This window comes from Rhipicephalus microplus, chromosome 9 (assembly GCF_043290135.1).
Source record: "Rhipicephalus microplus isolate Deutch F79 chromosome 9, USDA_Rmic, whole genome shotgun sequence".
NCBI classification, from domain to species: Eukaryota; Metazoa; Arthropoda; class Arachnida; order Ixodida; family Ixodidae; genus Rhipicephalus; species Rhipicephalus microplus.
Window position 1 is genome coordinate 10,136,100 of NC_134708.1, and position 24,172 is coordinate 10,160,271.

A 24,172-nucleotide genomic window follows, 5' to 3' on the forward strand; every position below is an offset into this window, starting at 1 on the left:
CCCATCTAGTGAAAAACATATCGTGCCTTTCCAGAGTTGTTGATCAAGCAAAACAGAAAACGCTAGGTAATGTGCTGCTATCTGTGAGGCATTGTGAGACTATGGCCTCAGAAATGGCGAGCACGCGGCTGTATTTTGGAGGCCATGCGACTCTTGTTTTTTTGTTTTAGATCAAAAACCTGTATCCACCATTAACGTGCGGGTGCTGGTACGATCTACTGTGTGTGTGTGAGAGAGAGAGAGAGAGAGAGAGAGCATAAGAAGTATGCGCTTAGCGGTTGAAGCGCGCACTTGGGGCCGTATTTCGCTAGCGCATTCAACTCTTAAAGGCGAGGCTTAAGGGTCCCCCAATTTTTGGTATTATTACCCTACCCACTTAAATCATGGTCATCGTTACATGCATTCAAGCGTGAACTTAAAAATTTAATCTTGTATAACTAGGCTGACAACAATAATAATTTTAATGCGAAAGTGTAAGTGATTACAAATTTTATGCTGGGTTTTCTTCTATGGTCCGTTTGATACACTTGTGTAACTGTTTATTATGTACTTGTATCGCTTTACCGTGTTTTTTTGTTCTTTCACTTGTTTGTTGGAGCTTTTGGTACATCCACAGTTCACTTCCACTTACGTTTTGTAATACTACATGCTGTTGAAATCAAATGTTTTATTGTTATTGTTAACCGAGGGTCCTGTTGTATAGTGGTTTCGGTTTGGTTTCAATACATATGTTAGGGGGCGCTGTGCTGCTGTATATATTTTGGCGCCTTGCGAATGAAAGAGGTTTCGTCAGTGTCAGGTGGGTCTCAGCTCCTGTTCTCTCCTTCTTCGCGGCCCGCGCTGCTGGCGGCGTGTTTCCGTACCGTATACCAAGAGATGTATGGGGGAAATGCGGCGCCGCTGTTGGCTCAAGGAGGTCAGTTGATCTAAATGCGCTTCCGGTTTGTTGTGTTTATTTTTTGTTTCTTTTCGTGCAAGATAGCGGCGCCCACAGAGTGGTTTTTGCGAGGCTGCTTGAAGCCGAACGCCGTAGAAATTTTGGGTTTTTCGGTGACATGTGTTACGCATGGCTGTCCAGATAGTTTTACGATGAACGCAGTGGTGTTTAACATATATCCGGGACAGTGTAGTGCATGCCCCTTTGGCGTGCGATCATGTGTTCGACACCACGCAAGGAACTTCCCGCTCCGTACAGAAGAAGCCGTCCGTGCGCCGCAGGCATGACGGACGCCGAAATGTTCGGGATTTCTGTTGCCAAAGGTTTTCGCGGCTGTTGGCAATGTAAACGTGGATCTTTTTACGATGGACGACATGGTGTATGCGCGGATTGTGTCGCGATGGGAGAATTAATGCACAACGTAAATCTGGAAGCGTGCGCATGCCCCTTTGGCGTAATATTTATCAGGAGATCGTGTGTTTGCCTTGACGCAAGAAACCCTAGCACTTAATTTTGCTCGAGTATGAGTGCAATCGTATTCAACTATGGTGTAAAAAAAGACGTTAGGCGACTTGTGAATATTGGTTCATTTCTCACAACTCGGCTCGATGCCATTGCAATTAAAGTTGATGCTATATAAATGTAAGAGAGAGAGAGAGAAAACATTTATTGAAAGAAGCTTGTGAGTGAAGGTGGGAGGGTCCCTTATTCCAGGAACCCTCTGGCTTGGACAGCCCGCCGAGCTCGAGCGACGAGTTGACGCTGCTCGACCAGGTCCGGCTGGGAGATCGCAGCCTCCCACGCTTCACTGAGGAGGTCTTGGTCCGCATCTGGTGCTGCTGCTCGTAGTCTTGGGACGCTTACTTTGCACTGCAGTAGGAGGTGCGCCAGGGTGTCTGCCACATTGCAGTGAGGGCAGATGTAGCTGTGCAACGTTGGCCTCATATGGTGCAATAGTACGCCGTGTGTGCACGTGTTGCTTTGAAGACGCCTATAGTCAGTCCCTTCGTCTCTTGTGAGTTTTGGATGTGGCGGGGGGTATAACCTGCGTTCGAGCCGACAATGTTGCAGTAATGCATGGTACGTTAGTGGTATGGCTTCTCTTGTCTCTGATTCTGTTGTTGAGTGGGAGGTGCCTCGGATCTTGTATGGGAACGCCCGGTTGACGCATTCGCGGGCTGCGGTGTGTGCCGCTTCATTTCCCTCGAGACCTTCATGACCCGGAATCCACACGATGCATGTGTAGGGAGGAGGATTGTCCATGCACTTTAGTAGCCTAATTGCCACCGCGGAGACCCTGCCTTTCAAGTAGTTCCGTGCCGCTGTTTGTGAGTCGGTAAAGACCACGATGGGATCCTCACTCGTCTGGGTGGCGAGTGCTATAGCAGCCTCTTCAGCTGTTTCCGCACGTTTGGCGAGGATAGTCGCCGATGCCAGTACCGCGCCCTTGTAATCTGCGACGGTAATCGCGAAGGCATTATGTCTCGGATATTTGGCTGCGTCCACGTATCGCGCCTGCGGGTCATTGCCATGTTTTTTCCGGATCATGTTAACCCTGGCGAGGCGCCTTTCTCCGTGATGTTGAGGATGCATGTTCCGAGGGATCTGCTGAATTTCAAGGCTTTCTCGCAGCTGTGACGGTATTTTGCCTTTGCGTTCTTCGTTGGGTTCTAGAGTGGTCTGGTATCCTGTGCGTCGAAGCCGGCTTGCCCTGTGAGTGACAGCTTGAGTCTCTCGACCTGGTTGATGAGGTGTGCTTCGGTGAGTTCTTCCCACGTATTATGAACTCCCATGCGAAGCAGTCGGTCAGTGGAGGCGGCTGGCGGCAGTCCTAGGGCAAGCTTTGTAGCCTTTCGTATCAGCAGATTAAGTGTTTGTTTCTCCGCTGTCTTCAGGTTGAGGTAGGGAGTTCCGTACGTTATGCGGCTGTAAAGGAGAGCTTGTACTATTTTTAGGGTGTCGTGCTCTTTGAAGCCACTGCGGCGATTAGCCACCCTTCGGATTAGGTGGGTGAGCTGTGTCACAGTGTTCTGCAGCCGGGGTAGGGCAGCAGAGCCAGACCCATCTTTATGTATGTGTGGTCCAAGGACTCGAAGCGTGTCAAGTTGTGGTATTTGGACTCTCTGTAGAAAGACTTGTGGGTCAGGAGTGTCGTAGCTTGGTGGTCTACCCTGGGTGCGTGCCGCAAGTACTAACAGTTCCGACTTTTCCGGAGCACATTGGAGGCCGCAGGTCTTGAGATATCCTTCAGTGATGTTAATCGTCTCTTGAAGTCGGTCCTCCTGTTCACCCGTGCTTGAACCTCTTGTCCACATAGTGATATCATCGGCGTATAACGCGTGATGTATCCCAGGGACAGCGTCCAAGAGACGAGGGAGCTTAAGGAGGGCCAAGTTGAAAAGCACTGGTGATATCACTGAGCCCGGCGGCGTGCCTTTGTTAGGGAGTTGAAAAAGCTTGCTCCTGATATTGGCAATCCCTACAGTGGCAGTGCGGTTGGTGAGGAAAGCCAGCATATAGGCGTATGTCTTGGCACCGCAGCCGACATCTTCCAGGCTACGCAGAATGGCTTCGTGGCTCACATTGTCAAATGCGCCCTTTACGTCCAAAGCTAGAACAGATGACTTACTGTGCTTGCTCAAGCGGAGAAGAATATCTTCCTTTATCTGCAAGAGGACGTCTTGTGTGCTGAGCATTTGGCGAAAGCCGAACATGGTGTTCGGATAGTGACCATTGTCTTCGAGATGTGTGGTGAGCCGCTCGTTTACCATGTGCTCAAAGAGTTTCCCAGCGCAAGATGTAAGGGAAATGGGACGAAGATTCGCAATCGAGATTGGCTTGTTTGGCTTGGGTACCATGGTCACCTCTGAGTGCTTCCAGGCTTGCGGTAGCTCGCCCTTCCTCCAGCAGTTGTTATAGTGCCGAAGGAGCGCCGTCAACGCCCGGGGCGGTAGCTGTCGTAGGTGCTTATTGGTCACTCCGTCTTTTCCCAAGCTTGTGTTGCGCGTAAGCTTAGCAAGGGCCGCGTGTAGCTCTGCCAGCGTGAAAGGCTGGTCTAGTGCTTCGTTCGGTGCTCCTCGGTACTCCCTGGGCGTCGAATTGTTGATGGAGATAGCTTGCTGGTTAACCGAGCCACAAAGTTTTGCTTGAAGTTCTTGGAGTAACTGGTGCTCTGTGCCCTGATAGTAGTGTATGAGCCACTTAATTGTATTTATTTGGTTAGTTTTGGTGTGGGTGTCGTCAATCATGGCTCGAAGAATGCGCCAAGTCTTCTTTGTGCTCAATGTCCCTTGAAGTTTGTCGCAGAAGGACCGCCAGTTCTGGCTCGCAAGGTTTTCGGCGTCCTCCTGTGCCTGTCTAGTGAGTACGGCGATGCGGCGCTTCAGCTTGCGGTTGAGCTTTTGCCGTTGCCATCGTTTAATAAGCGATCTTCGAGCTTCCCATAGGTGAAGTAGATGATTATCGACTGCCGGATTGTCCTCGTTCAAGTGTATCGTTTTGGTATGTCCGTCAGCAACACTTACAATACTGTTTAACCAGGCTTCAATGTCTTCGATAGTCGAATCATCATCAACCTCATTCCTGTAGGCGGTCCAGTCCGTGAGCCGAGCTTTTCCTGTCTTGAGCGAGCGGTGAGCCTGTTCGACCTATATTTGAATTATGTGATGGTCACTCCCTAGAGTGTCTGGTAGCCTTGTCCATGTTGCGTTGTGCACGTCTCTAGTGAACGTGAGATCAGGATTAGTATCCCTCGAGACGCTGTTGCCAACTCGGGTTGGATGGAGCAAGTCATTCCACAGCGTCAGACCGTGTTGCTGCGCAGCGCCGTGAACACGCGCCCCCTTCTTGGTGGTGCTGTGATAGCCCCAGGCCGCGTGTGGAGCATTGAAGTCCCCAACCATGACGAGTCGGTTGCCGTTAAACATTTGACGGACCTTTTTTTCTTAGAGCGAGAGCGACTTCGGTCAAATTTTGGCGGAAAAGAGGGGGCCCGAGAAATTTCTGGTGTGATAACTGACCCGGGTAAATCATTGGTGCAAGCACTCCAGTGATTCTCACGGGCGCGGGCGTTATCGAGCTGGTGGCCTCTTACTTGATAAGGAGGGGGGTTGCTGCGGAGTTTCTTCTTGCATTCCCTTCCAGCAGTCTCATGGTCTTCTCCGCAGATGTTGCACATCGGTTGGCAGTCATGTGGTTCTGTGTCCTTGTCGTGGCCGCATTTGTAGCAGAAGTTCGCTTTCGGCTGAGGGCAGATGTCTTGTCGGTGACCTAGGGCGCCACAGGTTCGGCAATATTGGATGGACTTCCGGTATGGCTTGCATCGGTAGTCTCCACTGAGGTACGTCACGTAAAAAGGAACGTGCTGCCCGTCGAAAGTGATAACTGCAGCTGTGGAAGAACCCAGCATGCGTGCGCCGAGGACGTGGTATCTTGGGTCTACGCGAAGTCCTGCAACAATCTCTGTGGGGCTTGTTCCTAGTTCGAGGCCGTAGATCACTCCGCGGTACACATCATCGGGGTGTCGAATGTGCGGATTCACTTGATATATTACTCCACCGAGCTGTATAGCATTTATACTTTGCAGTTTGGAAGCTCGTTCAGTACTTGCTGTGCTTGCGATGATCACATTCTCTACTTTTTGCACCTGCACTCGCACATAGTCATAGAAGTCCTGCTGGGCCAAGCCACTGGATCTTCCGATGGCATGTGTAACCTCGATGAGTGTTCGTTTTGAAAGATCTAGTCCTGGTTGCGGGCGGAATACAATTTTGAAGTCATCAGTAGGGAATGGCCGCATCCTAGTGCTGCGTTGACGTTGCGGTTGAGATTCCGCGTCTGGCTTCACAGGTTGCGTAGCTGACTTTTCTTCTTCGGCTGACTTTTCTCCTTTGGCTGACCTGCCTCTACGGCCAGCTTGAAGCCACTCAATGTGGGCTTTGCCTGTCGTTTTGCCACTATTTTCATCAAACGTCCATTGTGATGCCGTTCTTGAGTTACCCTCCATGTTGTCCACTTGCATCGTATTCGGGTTTTCTTGACGTGGGTTAGACGTCTGCGTTTCCATGAGAGCTCTTTACCTCAGACGCTGCGTCTCTGTGTTGCGCGAGCAGCGTGCTCGTGCACCCACGAGACGCTGGCGTCCAGCTCGTTTTGCAGGCCCGTCGCCACAGCGGCGTTCTCGTGCAGCGCGTCCCCTGAATTCCTTGGCGCGTCCCAGCTATCAAACATCGTCATTGTAAACGTCTAAGCTGCTGCTGGTAAGTGTACACTATTTTGCAAAAGGCAGGGAGCACTCACCTCACAGCCTTTCATGTGAACTAATCTATTGTTAATCGCAGCTATGACTTGAGCATGTTATAAAACACCCTAAATGTTCACGTGCGATGCATCCGTCACAGTGAATGAGGCATGCATAACCATGTAACATAAATAGATTGCCCATCAGGACTATAGTGTCGAAACTAAAGAAGTAAAAGCACATTAAAGGCGTGTTTTTTTTTGTTAGACACAACAATGAGATCGAAAAGGTAACCTTGTCAAACAAAAAGTACATTCAAGGGCTTGTTTTTGTTTTTGCTAGGCAGAATAATATTATATCTAATGAACAATCATGCTAAATGTCATGATGGTCAGTTAGATCTCATTATATTGTGTCTAACAAAGAAGACAAGCCCTTAAATGTACTCACTTCCTTCATTCATAATGAGGGAGTCGTTCTGACAGTCTTGGTGCCTTCAGGTAGTATATGATGAATTATTGGTCAGCGGCCAACTCATAATAAGCTCAGAAACTACGCGACGCCAAACAGACACAAAAAAGTGTTTCACACTCGCCGTCATGGCTACTGGCCATGCTCTCACATTTAATTTTCATATATCCCAATGAGTGAATGGAAAGGTGGCCGCCGTGGTAGCTCAGTTGATAGAGTATCGGACGTGTTATTCGAAGGTTGCTAATTTGGTCCCTGCCCACGGCAAGTTATCTTTTCGCCCAATTTTCTTTCTTCACATTTACATTACAAAACCAAAACAGGACATACTGTGGAACGAAGGATATTGTCACGGGGTCGTGACGTGGCCGAAGACAGGAGACTTCGTGTTAGGATTTAACTGTTTATTTGGGCGAACCTGTGCCCGGTAAACTGAAAGTCCAATTACAGCAGCAGTCTCGCACAGATAGCAGTCTCGGACTGATAGCGGCGAACGGAGCGTCGGCCTTCGATCAACAACTGACAAGCGGCGAAGCGCGTCGGCATTTATACTCTTGCCGTCGAATGTTCTAGCGTTATCGCTGGCAGTGGCGTAGCTTCCAGAACAATCTGTACCGTTCGCGTAGTGGGCGTGATCTTATCGAAATGATCTACTACAGTCCGGAACCTTCTAGAAAACTGCAGGCGCGGTTTGCGCTGAGAATCGTGCGGTGTTTTCGGACGATAACAAAAACTTGGAAAATGGGACGTGGCATTGCCCCCCTCTGAAAAAAGGCATCGTCCCGATGCTTTAACTAAAGATGAAAGTACAATAATAATGCAAGAAAGTACAATGAATAAAGGACGATACAACAATAATACAAAAAAACACTAGTTCAGTTTGTTAACGCGCATGAAACGGCTTGAGGCGCGCGACATGGACGACTTCAGGTCGCGATCGGCGTCGTTGAGAGTTCGTGATGCCGTCGGGGACAACCTCGTAATCAAGTGGGCCGAGCCGTCGAACCACCCTGTACGGTCCGAAGTACCGTCGCAGAAGCTTTTCACTTAGTCCACGTCGGCGTATCGGCGTCCACACCCAAACACGTTCACCGGGCTGGTATTCCACGAAGCGTCGTCGAAGGTTGTAACGGTGGCTGTCGGTCGTCTGTTGATTCTTGATACGGAGACGCGCAAGTTGTCGGGCTTCTTCGGCGCGTTGAAGGTACTCGCTCACATCGAGGTTTTCTTCGTCGGTGACGTTGGGTAACATGGCATCGAGCGTCGTTGCCGGGCTACTTCCGTAGACCAATTTGTATGGCGATATCTGCGTCGTCTCCTGCACCGCCGTGTTGTATGCGAAGGTCACATACGGAAGAATGGCGTCCCACGTCTTGTGTTCGACATCGACGTACATTGACAGCATGTCGGCGATCGTCTTGTTAAGCCGCTCGGTGAGGCCGTTGGTCTGTGGGTGGTACGCTGTCGTCCGGCGGTGGTTTGTTTGGCTGTATGCCAAGATTGCTTGAGTTAAGTCGGCAGTGAATGCCGTTCCTCTGTCGGTGATAAGGACCTCTGGGGCACCATGACGTAGGACGATATTTTCGACGAAGAATTTAGCTACTTCGGATGCACTGCCTTTTGGCAGGGCTTTTGTCTCGGCGTAGCGGGTGAGGTAGTCGGTAGCTACCACGATCCACTTGTTTCCGAAAGCCGACGTCGGGAACGGCCCCAGTAGGTCCATACCAATCTGCTGGAAAGGTCGGCAAGGTGGATCAATTGGCTGCAGAAGTCCCGCTGGCCTTGTCGGCGGTGTCTTGCGTCGCTGACAGTCCCGGCATGTTCTCACATAACGAGTGACGTCGGTGGTAAGACGTGGCCAGTAGTACCTTTCTTGTATCCTCGCGAGCGTGCGAGAAACACCGAGGTGCCCTGCCGTCGGATCGTCGTGAAGCGCCTGCAGGAGTTCTGGTCGCAGAGCTGAAGGCACCACAAGAAGGTACTTAGCTCGAAGCGGTGAAAAGTTTTTCTTTTGTAGAAGACCGTTTCGTAGAAAGAACGACGCAAGTGCGCGCTTGAATATCTTCGGCGGTCCTGCCTTCGAGGTATTCTATTAGGGCCTTAAGTTCCGGGTCGGCCCTCTGTCGTTCAGCGAAGTCGTCGGTAGTTATCGTTCCTAAGAAGTAGTAGTCATCCGGGTCGTCGGGTAGCGGTTGGTCGACAGGCGCACGAGAGGGACAGTCGGCGTCGGAGTGTTTTTTGCCGGACTTGTAAATGACAGTAATGTCATATTCTTGAAGTCTCAGGCTCCATCTTGCGAGGCGACCTGAGGGGTCCTTCAAGGTGGCTAGCCAACACAATGCGTGGTGGTCGCTCACAACTTTGAAGGGCCTGCCGTAGAGGTAGGGGCGAAATTTCGACGTGGCCCAGATGATGGCGAGGCACTCCTTTTCTGTTGTGGAATAATTTGCTTCTGCTTTGGATAGCGATCGGCTGGCGTAACTAATAACCCTTTCAAGTCCGTCAGCCCTCTGCACAAGAACGGCGCCAAGACCTACGCTGCTTGCGTCAGTATGTATTTCTGTCTCGGCGAATTCGTCGAAATGGGCAAGTAACGGAGGCGTCTGGAGGCGATGTTTAAGCTCCTGGAAAGCGTGTTCCTGCGGCGTTTCCCACTTAAACTCCACGTCGGCCTTGGTAAGGTTAGTGAGAGGATCGGCGATGCGGGCGAAGTTTTTCACGAACCGCCTATAATAGGCACACAGGCCCAGAAATCGGCGCACGGCTTTCTTGTCAGTGGGCGGCGGGAAGTCGGCGATGGCGGCTGTTTTCCGTGGATTGGGACGAACTCCAGACTTGCTGATAACGTGCCCCAGAAACAAGAGCTCCTCATACGCAAATCTGCACTTTTCTGGCTTCAGTGTGAGTCCGGAAGTCTTGACGGCTTGAAGTACAGCTTCAAGGCGCCGAAGATGCTCGTCGAAACTCGAGGAAAACACGACGATGTCGTCCAAGTACACAAGGCAAGTCTGCCACTTCAATCCTGCCAGTACTGTATCCATAACGCGTTGAAACGTTGCAGGCGCTGAGCAAAGGCCGAAGTGCATCACCTTAAACTCGAAGAGGCCGTCCGGTGTTATGAACGCCGTCTTCTCTCGGTCTCTTTCGTCGACTTCGATTTGCCAATAGCCAGTCTTAAGGTCCATTGACGAAAAGTACTTGGCGTTATGGAGCCGATCAAGTGCGTCGTCTATTCGTGGGAGGGGATACACGTCCTTTCTTGTGATTTTGTTCGGGCGGCGATAATCGACGCAGAAACGTAGGGTCCCATCCTTTTTCTTCACTAACACCACGGGGGATGCCCATGGACTCTTGGACGGCTGGATAATGTCATCCCGCAGCATTTCATCAACTTGTCTCTTCATGGCCTCACGTTCTCGCGTCGAAACCCTGTACGGACTCTGACGGAGTGGTCTGGCATTTTCTTCGGTTATGATGCGATGTTTCGTGATTGGGGTCTGCCGAATTTTTGATGACGACGAAAAGCAATCTTCGTATTGCAGGAGCAGGGCCTTGAGCTGTTCTTGCTTATCGTTCGGAAGTCTGGGATTGACGTCGAAAGCTATGGGAGGGGCTTGGTTCCTCTGAGCAGGTTCCGCAGAATCGGCGAGGGCGAAAGCACTGGTGGCTTCGACAATTTCTTCTATGTATGCGACCGTTGTTCCTTTATTCACATGTTTGTACTCATTGCTGAAATTTGTGAGCATAACCGTTGCTTTGCCTCCCCGCAACTCTGCAATTCCTCTTGCGACGCAAATATTTCGGGTGACCAACAGATGCTGACTGCCTTCAACGACGCCTTCCAAGTCAGGTGATTTAGGAGCGCCGACTGAAGTAATGACGCTTGAGCGAGGCGGAATGGTGACTTGTTCTTCCAGCACATTCAAGGCATGGTGTCCTGACGGCGTGCGTGGCGGTAGTGCTTCTTCTGTGGATAACGTTATCGACTTTGTTTTTAGGTTGATGACAGCACCATGGAGGCATAAGAAGTCCATGCCAAGGATGACATCTCTCGAGCAACGCTGTAGGACTACGAAGTCTGTAGGATAAATACGGCCGTTAATGGTGACTCTCGCTGTGCAGATTCCTGCAGGCGTTACGAGATGACCTCCGGCTGTGCGGATTTCAGGGCCTTTCCAAGCTGTCCTAACTTTCTTTAACTTCGCGGCGAACGACCCACTGATGACAGAATAGTCGGCTCCAGTATCGACGAGAGCAGTCACACTGTGGCCGTCGATAAGAACGTCGAGGTCGCTAGTTCGCCGTCTCGCATTACAGTTAGGGCGTGGCGTCGGGTCACGGCTGCGTCGGCTTGTTCCGCTGCTTCCATGCTGCGTCGTCGGGCCACCTTCGGTAAATGAGCTTTCGCCGTCAGGGCTTTGCCTGGCTGGCGTTGTGTTCGGAAAGCTCCGTCGCGGCGTCGTCGTCGTCGGAGGATCTTCGGTAGTTCGTCGCACAGCAACCGCACCTCCACCGGTTGCTGCCCTTAGTTTCCCGGATACGGGCTAGGAGACCGGCCCCGCGTTGGGCCAGAGTACTGCCGGTGGTGCGGTGACGTGCGGTGGCTGGGCGACGGCGAACGCGAAGGGCTTCGTGGTGTCCACCGAGTTCCTGTCAGGTAGTCGGCGATGTCACGTGGTCGTTCTCCTGGCTGTGGACGCGGTGCATTGACGGCGAAGCCACGCAGTCCCATCTGTCGGTACTGGCAACGGCGGTATGTGTGTCCAGCCTCGCCGCAGTGGTAGCAGAGCGGGCGATGGTCAGGGGTGCGCCAGACGTCAGTCTTCCTTGGTGCACTGCGCTGGGCCGCTGGCGAACGGTATGACGTCGGTGGCGGCGGTGGCGGCGGTGGCGTCTGTCGACGGAAGTGCGATGGGGCGGCGTTTTGGCGTGGACGGGGAGGAGCGTTGTGGCGCAGTGCAGCGGCGTAGCTCATAGCTTCCGGCTCGGGCAGCGGTGCGTGGGGAATTTGAAGCGATTGCCGAACTTCTTCTCGCACAATGTCAGCAATTGAATCCACTTGAGGCTGGGCCGAAGGCAACAGCTTGCGCAGCTCTTCCCGCACGATCGCTCGGATCGTTTCACGCAGGTCTCCGGAGTTACTGGCTTGAGCAGCAGCGCAGTCTGCAGTCAGGCGACGATTATACTGTCTGGTGCGCATGTACAGGGTCTTTTCGATAGTGGTCGCTTCTGCTACAAATTCTTGGACGGTTATCGGTGGGTTTCTCATCAGTCCCGCGAAGAGCTCCTGTTTGAGCCCTCGCATGAGGAAACGAACTTTTTTCTCCTCAGGCATGTCTGGATCAGCGTGACGGAATAGTCGGGTCATTTCTTCTGTGAAAATGGCGACATTTTCATTTGGTAGCTGAACCCGAGTCTCTAATAAAGCAGCGGCCCTCTCTTTGCGAGCGACGCTCGCGAACGTTTGAAGGAATGCGCCGCAGAAAACATCCCACGTTCGGAGCGTGGACTCCCGATTTTCAAGCCAAGTCCTTGCGGTGTCTTCCAAATAGAAGAACACACGACGCAGCTTTTCGTCACGGTCCCAGTGATTGAGGGCGGCCACACGGTCGTATGTCTCCAGCCAGGACTCCGGGTCTTCGAACGATGACCCATGGAAAATTGGTGGTTCCCTGGGTTGATGCATGACCATCGTGGGCTGGGACGCTGCGGTTGTCATTGTCGCTGCAGTCGCGGTCATGGCCTTCGTCTTCCGCGCCTTGTCTGGTAGAAGCCCGTACTCCGGTGGTAGCCCTTGCTGTCGGCGGCTTGTTCGCTGCTCCTGGTTGGTGTCGGTGTCTTCTCCGCGACGTGGGCTGGGTTCACGGCTAGACGGGGGCGTCCGGTACATGAACGAAGCAGCACCTCCACCAGATGTCACGGGGTCGTGACGTGGCTGAAGACAGGAGATTTCGTGTTAGGATTTAACTGTTTATTTGGGCGAACCTGTGCCCGGTGAACTGAAAGTCCAATTACAGCAGCAGTCTCGCACAGATAGCAGTCTCGGACTGATAGCGGCGAACGGAGCGTCGGCCTTCGATCAACAACTGACAAGCGGCGAAGCGCGTCGGCATTTATACTCTTGCCGTCGAATGTTCTAGCGTTATCGCTGGCAGTGGCGTGGCTTCCAGAACAATCTGTACCGTTCGCGTAGTGGGCGTGATCTTATCGAAATGATCTACTACAGTCCGGAACCTTCTAGAAAACTGCAGGCGCGGTTTGCGCTGAGAATCGTGCGGTGTTTTCGGACGATAACAAAAACTTGGAAAATGGGACGTGGCAATATTTAACAAGCTTAGCAACGTGGGCAGGAAAGAAATAAAAGAAAACACGTATGCGTGGGCAACAATTGGCAGGCGTGTATTCACGAAATGTGCCTGGAGAATATACCTATATTTTGTAAGGTCCTGGAATGTCGATTGCGATTCACGGTGGTTGGAACATGTTAGGTGTAAGAAATATCTGAATATGCATCTCCAATACAACTAAGCCCCCCGCCCCCAAACCTCCAGAAATCGCACAGATGAATGATGCACATACTATGTGGACTCACAGTGCCGAAAGACTGACATATGTCATGGTAGTTGAGGTTCTTGCGTAAGGTTCTCTAATGACATTAATATAACAATGCTAAATCTCATGCCCTCCCCATAAAACATTTGTTTTTCCTTTAAACTTGTGTAACAGAAAAGTGCATTGTTTATTTAGATGTAATTATTACTCTCCCAACAGGACACACTTCTTAACTAGATCCAATGACAGAACATACATTTCTTAATGCAAAACCTAGAGCTTCTTTGACATGTAAACTTTCTGCTATTTTTCTCCATATTAGATTTGCTATTTGATTGAATACTGCTTCTAGTTTTTCATCAGGCTAGCTCATTACACCACAAAGTAGATTGCTAATAAAACATTGTTTACTAAAGGCTCAATACTTCAATAAAGATGTGCTGTTAACATATAACAACTTCTTGATGGAGGTCAAAAGATCATTGAAGTTGGTTGAGTAAGCTATTACGGTCTGTTATTACAAAATGAGCACCTGTTTTAAAAGCAGGCAATTTGTTGAATAAATTCTATAGTAATTTTTGAAAAATGTTGACAGTTTCCGAACAACATGAACCAATATGATTAACAGGTAAGATAAGCTCTCCATTGAATAAATTACGATACATTTGACATTACTTCACACTAACCAGTGCCTTAAGAGATATTTGTGCATGAAGGGTTTTTAAAAGGCATTCGTATCTTACACAGATAACAAGCTGCTGTATAATTGTCATGGTATGATGAACAATCAGTATGCATTAAAAATGCTTCCAGATTTCATGTATCTATGTTACCTGTAATGAATTGGACAACAATATGTAGGGACAGACAAGTTGGCATGAGCAATACAATAGCAGATCTGAGCTAGTTGGTTTGTCTTCCTGCTAGTACCATCATCTCGCACCCCAACCTCGCATCTTTTGAAGTACCACCATCTTGCAAGTACTACCATCTCGCATGTTTTCATCATATATGCGACCGTCTGAGTGACCATTCGTGTGTCCATCCACCCGTCCGTGCGTGCGCCTGTTCCTGCGTCCACACGTCCATCCTTGCGTTAGTCCCTGCGTTCGTCCATGCATTCGCCCCTGCATCCGTCCATGCATCTTTCTGTGTGTCCGTTCGTCCATCTAGTGAACACTCCAAATAACACCATCTCGCATCTTTTCATCACATATTCCGCATATAGAAGCACCGCCATGCAGCGGACATTCTAAGAACTGAAAGAGAGGTGGCACACGCACATTTGCTTATGGCTTGCGCTTCGTGTCTACTTCCCACCTTTAACCACCTCGAGTTCATGCTTTGTACTAGTTCACTGCGACCCAACGCTTGCTAAGCCTTTCTAAAACCAAGGAGGTTACACCCAGCGTGTATAACCTAGCAACCCTTTCTTGTCAGATTGTGCTCAATGCACATGCCAATGGCTGCTACTTGGGAATGAGAGACAGGAGAATTCGGCTTTTAGTGAAAGCGCACGCTGCGAATTTTTTATTGTTCAATAACGCACAGGCGAAATATCCCACCGGCACCACCTTCCAGGTCAAAGCGTAAGACTGGTTACGCACTAAGACTACGAAGAGGGACCAACGAACGTGCGACGAGGGATGACCAGGGACCCAGTGTTGATTCCTTGACCACAAGCCTAACGTGCCGAGAGCCTTCGCATCCCCAATGACTGGTTGCATTTAGTTCTGAATGCCTGTATAGCGTACATCTGTCATGAAGCTTGTGCACATAACTGTTTGCAATGTATACTTGTTTGAGATTCATCTGTACTATTGTGACGTAACGCAGAACGGTACACGGACACGAACATGCACAAGGACACCACACAGTTGTTAGTGTCCAGATATAAACTTCCAGAGTCCGATTAGCATTTTAACGTCTATGCGTTAAAGTGCTTGTTTCGCAGAAATTCTGGCGTCGTTGGTCGTGAGCGAAAAATCATCATTACTGTGGGACCGAAAGATTGCGAAAGATACAGATAAAAAATTGGTTCCAAATCTGTATCTTACACCGCAGATGTAGTCGAAAGACGATAGTCTTGCGTCTGGAGAGAGTGAACAAAACGTTTATTTGATGTTCGGCGCAAGAAAATTGGTGAATGGTATTCTACAGGCGCTGCGTTGGAGTGCCTCGAGCGTGTAGTGAAGGCGAACGAGTGCATTGAGGCACGATAGACACAAGCGCCATCTGGCAGTTATCTTCGAAAACGAAGGCGTGCAACCCGCACGCCTTCGTTAAGGTGATAAGGTGTACGTGATATGGTGATAAGGTGTAGAACGCAAAGCGACGGCCATGTGCCACCACCGTGCCGTCGTAGCAAAGCGTTGGAAACACCTTTTTGAGCAACGCGTTACACTGTCAGTGCAGCGCAATAAACGCTACATTCCTCAGAGTTACTTGCGTGTGCCTGACTGATTGATTGACATGTGGGGTTTAACGTCCCAAAACCACCATATGATTATGAGAGACGCCGTAGTGGAGGGCTCCGGAAATTTCGACCGCCTGGGGTTCTTTAACGTGCACCCAAATCTGAGCACACGGGCCTACAACATTTCCGCCTCCATCGGAAATGCAGCCGCCGCAGCCGGGATTTGAACCCGCGACCTGCGGGTCAGCAGCCGAGTACCTTAGCCACTAGACCACCGCGGCGGGGCACTTGCGTGTGCCTCTTCTAGTATAAAGGCAGACATACGAAACTTTGAAGTGTTGTTGTGGCGCCACAGATATGCGCAATAATTGCTTTTAATTGACAATCGCACAACTATTAATGCTAAACCTTGAGCAATATTGGTTGGCGCTGTGAACAGGGTTGGCCGTTTGATGCCGTTTGAGGTATCGTTCGGGCGGACAAACACAAAAATGTACAGAAGGACAGATAGACCCAAACTTTTTTGTTGAAGGTCCCCAAGAAAAACTATCGTCTTTAATAAATACGAAATTCTCTGTGAGTGAGCATTGAACATGGGTCATATTGCATGGTAAGAGGTGGTTCTACTGCACAGACATGCTTCTGCCTGTGAATACAATGAAAGTAACTTCCTCTGCTTGGAAATGCTGTGAAAGTAACTGACATGTTTTACTAACAGCCGCGTCCTATAAATCCTTCACTACATGAAAAATATTACCGTAGTATTGCATGGTACCAGCGTGTATTGTCATCTGGCTTCCGAACATGGGATTATTATATTGACTTCATAGTCTAAAGTTGCTCACCCTCTGCAAAAGGCACACATCTTAATGCACTCTTAAGGCATCAAGGTGTTTGAAGTAAGCACTAGAAACACAATATCGCTACGGCGTTCAACTCTTGAAGGCAAAGCTTGAAGGGGTGCTGCAACACTTTTTGAGCACGGACAGAAAATGCTGCGGATCGGTAGTAGAGGCTCATGAGAACACGTAAGCCAAATGTTATAGCGCCGTACGTGGTCTGTAATTGACAATAAATTATCAAAGTCAGCTAAAAACAGCTAAAAACGATTTCTCTTCCCTTGACGAATGACGGAAGACGCTCAAAAATAACACGTGAATTACCCATCCATCAGCCACTGACTAATTTGAACATGGCGGGCGCGCTTGGTTGTAACAGAGATTGCCGTGAGATTGCCGCGAGAGGCCGTTACATGTCCACGCGTGCACACGCGATCACAAACCCTGTATTCGAAGAAAAAAAGGAAAAAAGAGCTGAAGGTCACGAGGCGCTCGCGACATTTTTTGTTTGCACCTTCCATTTCTCCCTGCTTAGCTTCCAGCGCCTTCGTCGGGATGAGAGAAGAGAGAATGTGATTGCAGCGTGTGACAAATCTTTGTATCTCCGCTCGAACAGAACGAATTCTTAAAATTTTTGCGGCGTTGAAGTTAGAGGCAATACGCTTTTCCAGTGAATTATTTCTTCGTTACTCAAAAAAGCATATCAGGGCCCCATTAAAAATCCGCCAGTTTATTTTGTAGCTCTTTGAATGCGCATTCGGTTAGGTTGCAAAGCTCTGTCCACCAGCCTCCATTCCACCGTGCAGGAAAATTGAAAGGTTGCACATCTACCTGAATGAACAAATTTCTGTGCCCACGCCAGGTCCCCAGCCTGGGGGGGGGGGGGCTGTGAGCTTGCACCTTTCTCTTTCACTTAAAATAATAGGAGGTATAGTTATAACCCATCTTGCAGAGACTTTTAGAGGAGTTTTTCTTGCAGTCGCTGTTCCACTCATGGCGTCTCCGATGCAGGTCCTTCCTGGCTGACGTCCCAAAAAGCTGTGTTAGGTATTATTTGTGTCATCATCAGTTTATCCTGTTCGTGCGGCTGTCGATTGGCACGCAGGAGCCACTGGAACTCATCTTTGTCTTTCGGGGGGGTGTCCTCAGCTTTCACTGTGCCATTCTTCTTTGCCTTGTAGCAGTCTATACACACCACAAAGCCGCAATTGCAACACACCCAGTGAATGTTGAAGAGAGTTGTGTCACAGACATCACATAGTTCCGGCACACCTTGCACAACGCGCTTCCACAATATGGTCTTATCTTCGCCCATGTGTAGAAACTGCGCTTTCCTCTCTTGCTCCATGAGATCACAAAACTGGTCGCCAACATGGGACAGTATGATTTTTGCAGTCTTAACATCCAAGTCTTTGGGTGCATGATCCAATGAAGGCAACCAGAGCTTTAAATCTTCTTCTGAAGCATCACTTGGTTCCGAGAAGCCACCACTGAGCACAATGCCATTCTTGTCAAAGCGTAGCTTTCTGAATGCGTAGAAGCGACAGAGACTGTTTGGCATTTTCTTCTTCCTCTGGTTCGGCGTCATCCAATTAAGATGGAGCTGAGCGTTTCACGAACAAATAAAGGTAGGTGTTCTTCAAGGCCATCAACATGTGCAGCCTTGGTCCCCACCCCAAAACATTTTCCGGTATGCGGGCCTATTGAATATGTTTATAGAAGCTTTCTTATAATACCGTTTAGCATTTCTCAGCTCCGCTGACTTTCAGTGCCGAATTTTAAAAAAAGAAACTCATGCATATAATTATGCCAATAGAATCCGCTTCCTCATGCAAGACGACCAAAAGCGCACAGCTTATATTTCCTATTTTTTCATGGTTTACTTCTGGTACATTCACACCTGCACTAATCTGACGCAATAGTATCTGAACGCTGTTTCACAGTGGGACTATAAATATATTACCCGACATATACGACTGGTTGTAATGCTGATAGTAGTAAAATAAAATTAATACAAAAATAAGTAAACTGAAAATTGTGTGAAGCTATGACACTTCCGAATCGGTGACAGGGTCAGATGAAGGTTGACCACCCCGCCTTTGGCCGACCAGAGGGCCGTAAACGCTGTCGGTTTCCGCGCTCGATCTGAATAGCACGATCAGCACAGCCACAATCACGATCACCACTGCGATACCAGTTATCAGGAACCACACCCACAAGTGCGACGGGCCACGTGTGGCTGCTTCCGTTGTGTTTGATGGTGTTGTTGCCTCCGTAGTTGTAGCCACCGTGGTGTTAGTGGCCACTGTGGTCATTACAGGAGGAGTCAAGTAAAGCACACGTCTGACGTTAAACCTGTACGAGTTGAGCCCATCGCTGTTGACTACGCGAGCTGCCAGGAATATCATCCACCATAAGGCCCCGCTGGGTTCACGTTCTGCCCACTCGCTTGAGAACACCAAGGTGACTTCGTGTTTGCTGCCCGCAGGGAGAGGGTCGAGATTACCTTCGACAACGTCTGCTGCTGTCATTCGTTTCTGCTTCTCGAACTCCTTATCCAGCTTGGTCGCGTCGTTGCTGGCTCGAATATCCACGGCTGAAGCTGAAACAATAATAATTAAATAAGTAATTATTGATATGTGAGGTTTAGCATCCCCAAACCACCTTATGATTATGAGAGGTGTCATAGTGAAGGGCTCCGAAAATTTCGACCACCTGGGGTTCTTTAACGTGCACCCAAATCCTATAACATTTCCGGGCCTCTAATATTTCCGCCTCCATCGGAAATGCAGCCGCCGCTGCCGGGATTAGATCCCGCGACCTGCGGGTCAACAGCCGAGTGCCTTAGCTACTGTACCACCGCGGCGGGGTACTCTCTCACCAGTTAGCTTGATTGGGAGAAGGTCAGTAAAACGTTGAAGGGGTCCTGCAACACTTCTTGAGCATGGTCAAACAACGTTGTAGATCAGTAGCCGAGGCTCCCAAGAACACGCGAGGCAAAGATTATAGCGCAGCACGTCACCTGATATTCAGTCGATTTTTCAAGAGCGATTCCCCTTCTGACTGCTTAGCTGCCAGCGCGGCCGCGGGTACGAGTAGCTGTAACTATTGACGGAGTCTAAATAGTTTCGTGGCATGTTCTGCGCGAAGCATCCTGCGGCGATAGTGAGGCTTTGTCGGTATAACTCTGACAAGTATTGCAGGGCCCCCAGCAGCTAAGTTTGAGGAGGTTCGTAGGGAACAGCATATTACAAACTACTGTACATGCTTACCATTTCCAAATGTCATGTGAGCTCCGGGCCACGTCCACGAGAACTTGACCTCCAACGTGTCGTTCGCTCCCGGGCGTTTTTCGACCGCTTTAAAATCCCAGATGTCACCTGGGGGCACATCACTCTGCACGATATTTTCAGTCACCTCGAAGGAGCCGACGTACACCACCCTCTGAAAGGCGCCGGTAAGCTTGCCTGCCTGGTTTGTCATTTCGTCGGGCAAGTCGACGGACTTGAAGCGGCTGACCGGCCTCGTGGTCTTAGACTTGTTTGCATTCGATTCATCTGGGAATGCGTTATGATTTCTATTAGTTTGAAGTCCGTCGTATTAGTGCCATCAATATAGGACACATGTGGTCAGATTGCATTTGTAAGCGCCATATGCAGAAATAACCTTGCATTTAAATTTTGGTGGATGTTCTAGAATTCCCCAGCAGAACGGCGTAAATTATAGGATAGTGTAAATGAGGGCTGAGCGATTTGGCGTATATTCATTCTAAAATACAGGCGTGCAAACACGTGCAAGTTTTCCCTCACTGAGTCGTGGGAGTGAAAAATAAGTACCAGCTTCAACTCGCAGTATGGTATAGCAGTGCAAACTTGGAAAACACAGATGAGAGAAGCGTCCAGTTTGGCACACATGCGTATTCCCACACAACAGCAATCTTTCATATCACACACGTCGCGCAGTCCACATATAGTCGGGTTTGCTTTCTAGCATCCGGGGTTTTCGTTTAGGCCTCTCCCCCGCGGACACAGCCCAGCCAACTTAGCGGGAGAGTTATTGGAGGCATTTCAAATTATAAAAAGAGGCACGAGTTGCTATAGTGATACGTCTGTTTCACTTTACCAAAATAAGCTGCAGCTTGTTGATATGGGAGTATGATGAGTGCTTGCCGATTTGGATGCACGCATGCGCAGAGAGTTGTAATTTCGTTGCCTGATATATCGAATAAATAGTTGAAGTTTAGCGCCCCACCTTTCTGTTCCCTCCTCTATTTTCTCTGATTTGTGTTTTTCAATTTTGCACCCATTGACGTTGCATCAAGTTTTAGCTAACAGGTTACATGCCTTTTAAATAGAAGTTTTTCCCATGGAAGACGACGAATGTGCTTAACAGCGCAAACGACAGGAGAGGGATAGAAGAGACGAGTTAACAGCGCAAATGACAGGAGAGGATAGAAGAGACGAGTCAGAGCTCTGGTCTCGTCTCTTTTATCCCCTCCTGTCGTTTTCTCTGTTAAGCACTTTCTTCGTCTACCATGCAGCACCAACCAGCCCAATCAAGCACTTTGTTAGAAGTTTTCCTCGCGTGACAGAAACCACTGTTGCGAAGCGTTTGAGGAAAAAAAAAATCAACGTCATATCCACAAAATGCATGATGTTAAAGGAGCTTTCTCGGAGGGGCACGGGTGTTTCTTGCGCATGATGTGTACGTCGAAGTCAGCTTTGTCATGCACGTTCCGCGGCAGCCACTGCGCAGTGCTGGCCACATTGATCGGCATGTTAACCACCTGCTCTTTATGCCATACTAGTCATACTGGCCGCTGTCATGAGTCAAATTCCTAACGCTCATAAATGCCCAAACCTGGAGCTATCAGGCGTTCTTCAACGAGGTTGAGAACAGGCAGGTGAGGGGGCTCAGGAGGATATTGGTACCCGCTCGTAACATTCAACGCAGTAACTTGTCTCGTGCTGCCGTGCCTACGCAGCGACGTGAATGATGTAGACGTAGTCGTGAAGAGGTGAGCGCGCGGGCCATCTAAATGTGCCACCTTCGGAGGTGGCGCGCAATCTAGTGAGCATTGTTGGTGTCACTGTAGAGGTGACTGGAACGGTGACCTTGAGCAACGACAGGAGCATGGCCTCCGAGATGGCAGGCGTGCGGCGTGTTTCTCTACAGTCGTTCCGATCGCCGCGCTTTTCAGCAAAATAAACGAGTATCGCATCGCACGCCTGGCTACCGCGAGAGGGCGTAGATTCTGGCGGCGGCGGACACCGCGGCCGACAGCAGAGCGCAGGAAACACAGCGTGCACTTATTTTACTTTTTTTTCGCGTACGAGCAGGAATTACTGCCAGAATCTTCTGGCCGAGTTGAAGGAGAGTATTTTTCTGCGGACACCGTGGCAGACAGCAGAGCACATAGAATTCCAGCGTGCAATTTTTTTTTTTGCGTGGAATGGAGGATCCCCACCAAAATCTTCTGGCTAAACTAAAACAAAGTATTTTTTGGTGATGCATTTATTTTGCTCCCATTTACGAAGAAAAGCATGACAACTGCAGCATTTTCCTGATAGGTCACTGTAAGGAGGTGTCAATTCGTCTGTGGCAGTAATACTTCTAATAATACGTCTGTGGCAGCAAAACATACGTCTGTGGCAGTAACTAATACGTCGGTGGCAGCTAAACAGGGCTAATTATCGCTGTTGATTCGTATTGCTCTCCTATCCTCTCTCATAATTTTACTGTTATATCGCGTATGTATATTTATGAGATGGCCAACTGAAGCACAGTTACGCTCCAGGTAACTGAGTGCCCTGGTCGTGTCATTGAAATAAGGTACGTGTGCAGTAATTCCTCCGGAATATTGTATAAGGCTTCGGTACAGTAGTAGCAAGGCTTCGATTCACGGGTTGCACGCAAATGAATAGGTCACTTTCGTGTTCCTTTCGCGGAACTACCCCTGATTTACATTGTAAGGCTGTTGAGAGAATTATTACAGGCGCGCTGACGTAATCACAGCAGCGACATGTAGCGCGACGTGGTTTTATTGCTTTCAGGGACGAAGTTCCTGACAGCATCACTTCGTCGGTCGTTTTCTATCCGGCGTACCAGCATATCCACAGAATGAATGGTATTGTAACGGGGTCGTGACAACGACGAAGGGAGCAGACAGTAGGTCGAAGATTAAACTGTTTATTCAGCTTAACTTGTGGCCATGAAAAAGGAAATTCAGATTACAACGAGGCACTAACACTGATATCGGTAAACTGAGCGCCGGTCGTCGATCAACTGACAAGCGGCGAAGCGTGTCGGCATTTACACACTCCTCATCGAACATTCTAGTGTTATCACTAGCGACGACGTAGATACCGGAAGAATCTGAAATTCTCACGAACTGTGCGTAATCTCAACGAGATGATGTACGACAGCCCTGAAGCTTCTCGAACACTATAGGCGTGGTTTGCGCTGAGAATCACGTAAGCGTAATGGGGTGATAGGAAAACTTGTGGAAGGAGCGTGGCTTTACCCCCTCTGAAAAAGGCATCGTCCCTATGCTTTAACAGAAGAATGAAGTGCAAAAATAATCTAAGAAAGTACAAATAATGAAGTACGATACAGCAATAATAGCAACAACAAATTACCCTCTTTCAGTCCATTAACGTTCATGAAACGGCTTGAGGTGCGCGACATGGACGACTTCAGGTAGTGATCGGCGCCGTTGAGAGTTCGTAATGCCGTCGGGGACAACCTCGATGTCGACTGGATTGAGACGTCGTACTACCCTGCTTGGTGCAAAGTACAGTCGCAGAAGTTTTTCACTGAGTCCATGTCGGCGTATCGTCGTCCATACCAAAACATGTTCACCGGGCTGGTATTCCACGAAGCGTCGCCGAAGATTGTAACGGTGGTGGTGAGGGGGGCGCTGTGAGCGCTCAATGGTTACGGACGCAATCCACATCAGCTCCGTGGACTTTCTTCAATTTCTGAGGATCACCGCCTTTACACCTTTTAATTCTGGGTTTCTCGTCCCCAACAAGTCCTACGCTTGATTAGACACCACTCCTGTCCAGGCGTGCCAAGCCTCGGCCCTTTGAGACAATTTTCATTCCGGCGTCTATGCCGCCTTGCTAGGGGAGCCCCTTGTGGCGGCTCTCTGCCCAGTGATGGCGGCTGCCAACGTGGTTACGGACATTGACCCTGTCTCAACGCAAGTACTGTCAACGGACACTTATACCCCTGGACAAGGTATGCCGTCAGAATACGAATATATCGAGGGCATGGTGTGAATATGGAAACACAAGCAAGCACAATCCAAGTCTGGGTCCCAGCAACAGCGAGACGCCGCAGCTGGCCGTCATTTCCCAGCTGTGCAAGGAACGCCAGTGCCCTGACCCACCGGTGGTGCGTCTACCTCTCCTCCCTCATTGCTGCCGATGAAGCAACGCAAGTGGCGTCCACTCCAGACCCCTCGTCTCCCTCGAGGTGACTACATCGTGGTTATAACACCACGCGTTTCCCATCGAGGTGCGCACATGTGTCACAGCTCATCGCGCTGGCGACGCAATCCGGAGCTACCTGGGTGACCGGACCACCACACTAGTGCAAGTGTGGCCGATCTGGGGGAAAGACATCGTGGTCGGCAGCACTACCGTGCTGGCTATGGCAGAGACACTCCTCGGTGACTTCCAGCTGCAAGTGGGGCATCGACAGCTGCCTGTCCG

General features: G+C 49.6%; 1 protein-coding gene across 1 annotated transcript in view; it reads right to left on the reverse strand.

The window, feature by feature from the left end:
- Nucleotides 1–18,463: 18,463 nt before the first annotated feature.
- LOC142771526 (uncharacterized) overlaps nt 18,464–24,172 on the reverse strand; it is a 38,234-nt gene continuing 32,525 nt past the window's right edge. Inside the window, exons 2-3 of the mRNA XM_075873112.1 lie at nt 19,727–20,011; nt 18,464–19,056 (exon numbers count right to left, since the gene is read on the reverse strand). Of these exons, the coding sequence (XP_075729227.1) occupies nt 18,500–19,056; nt 19,727–19,937 (768 nt within the window). The 5' untranslated portion in view covers nt 19,938–20,011 and the 3' untranslated portion in view covers nt 18,464–18,499. The remainder of the gene's footprint in view (nt 19,057–19,726; nt 20,012–24,172) is intronic.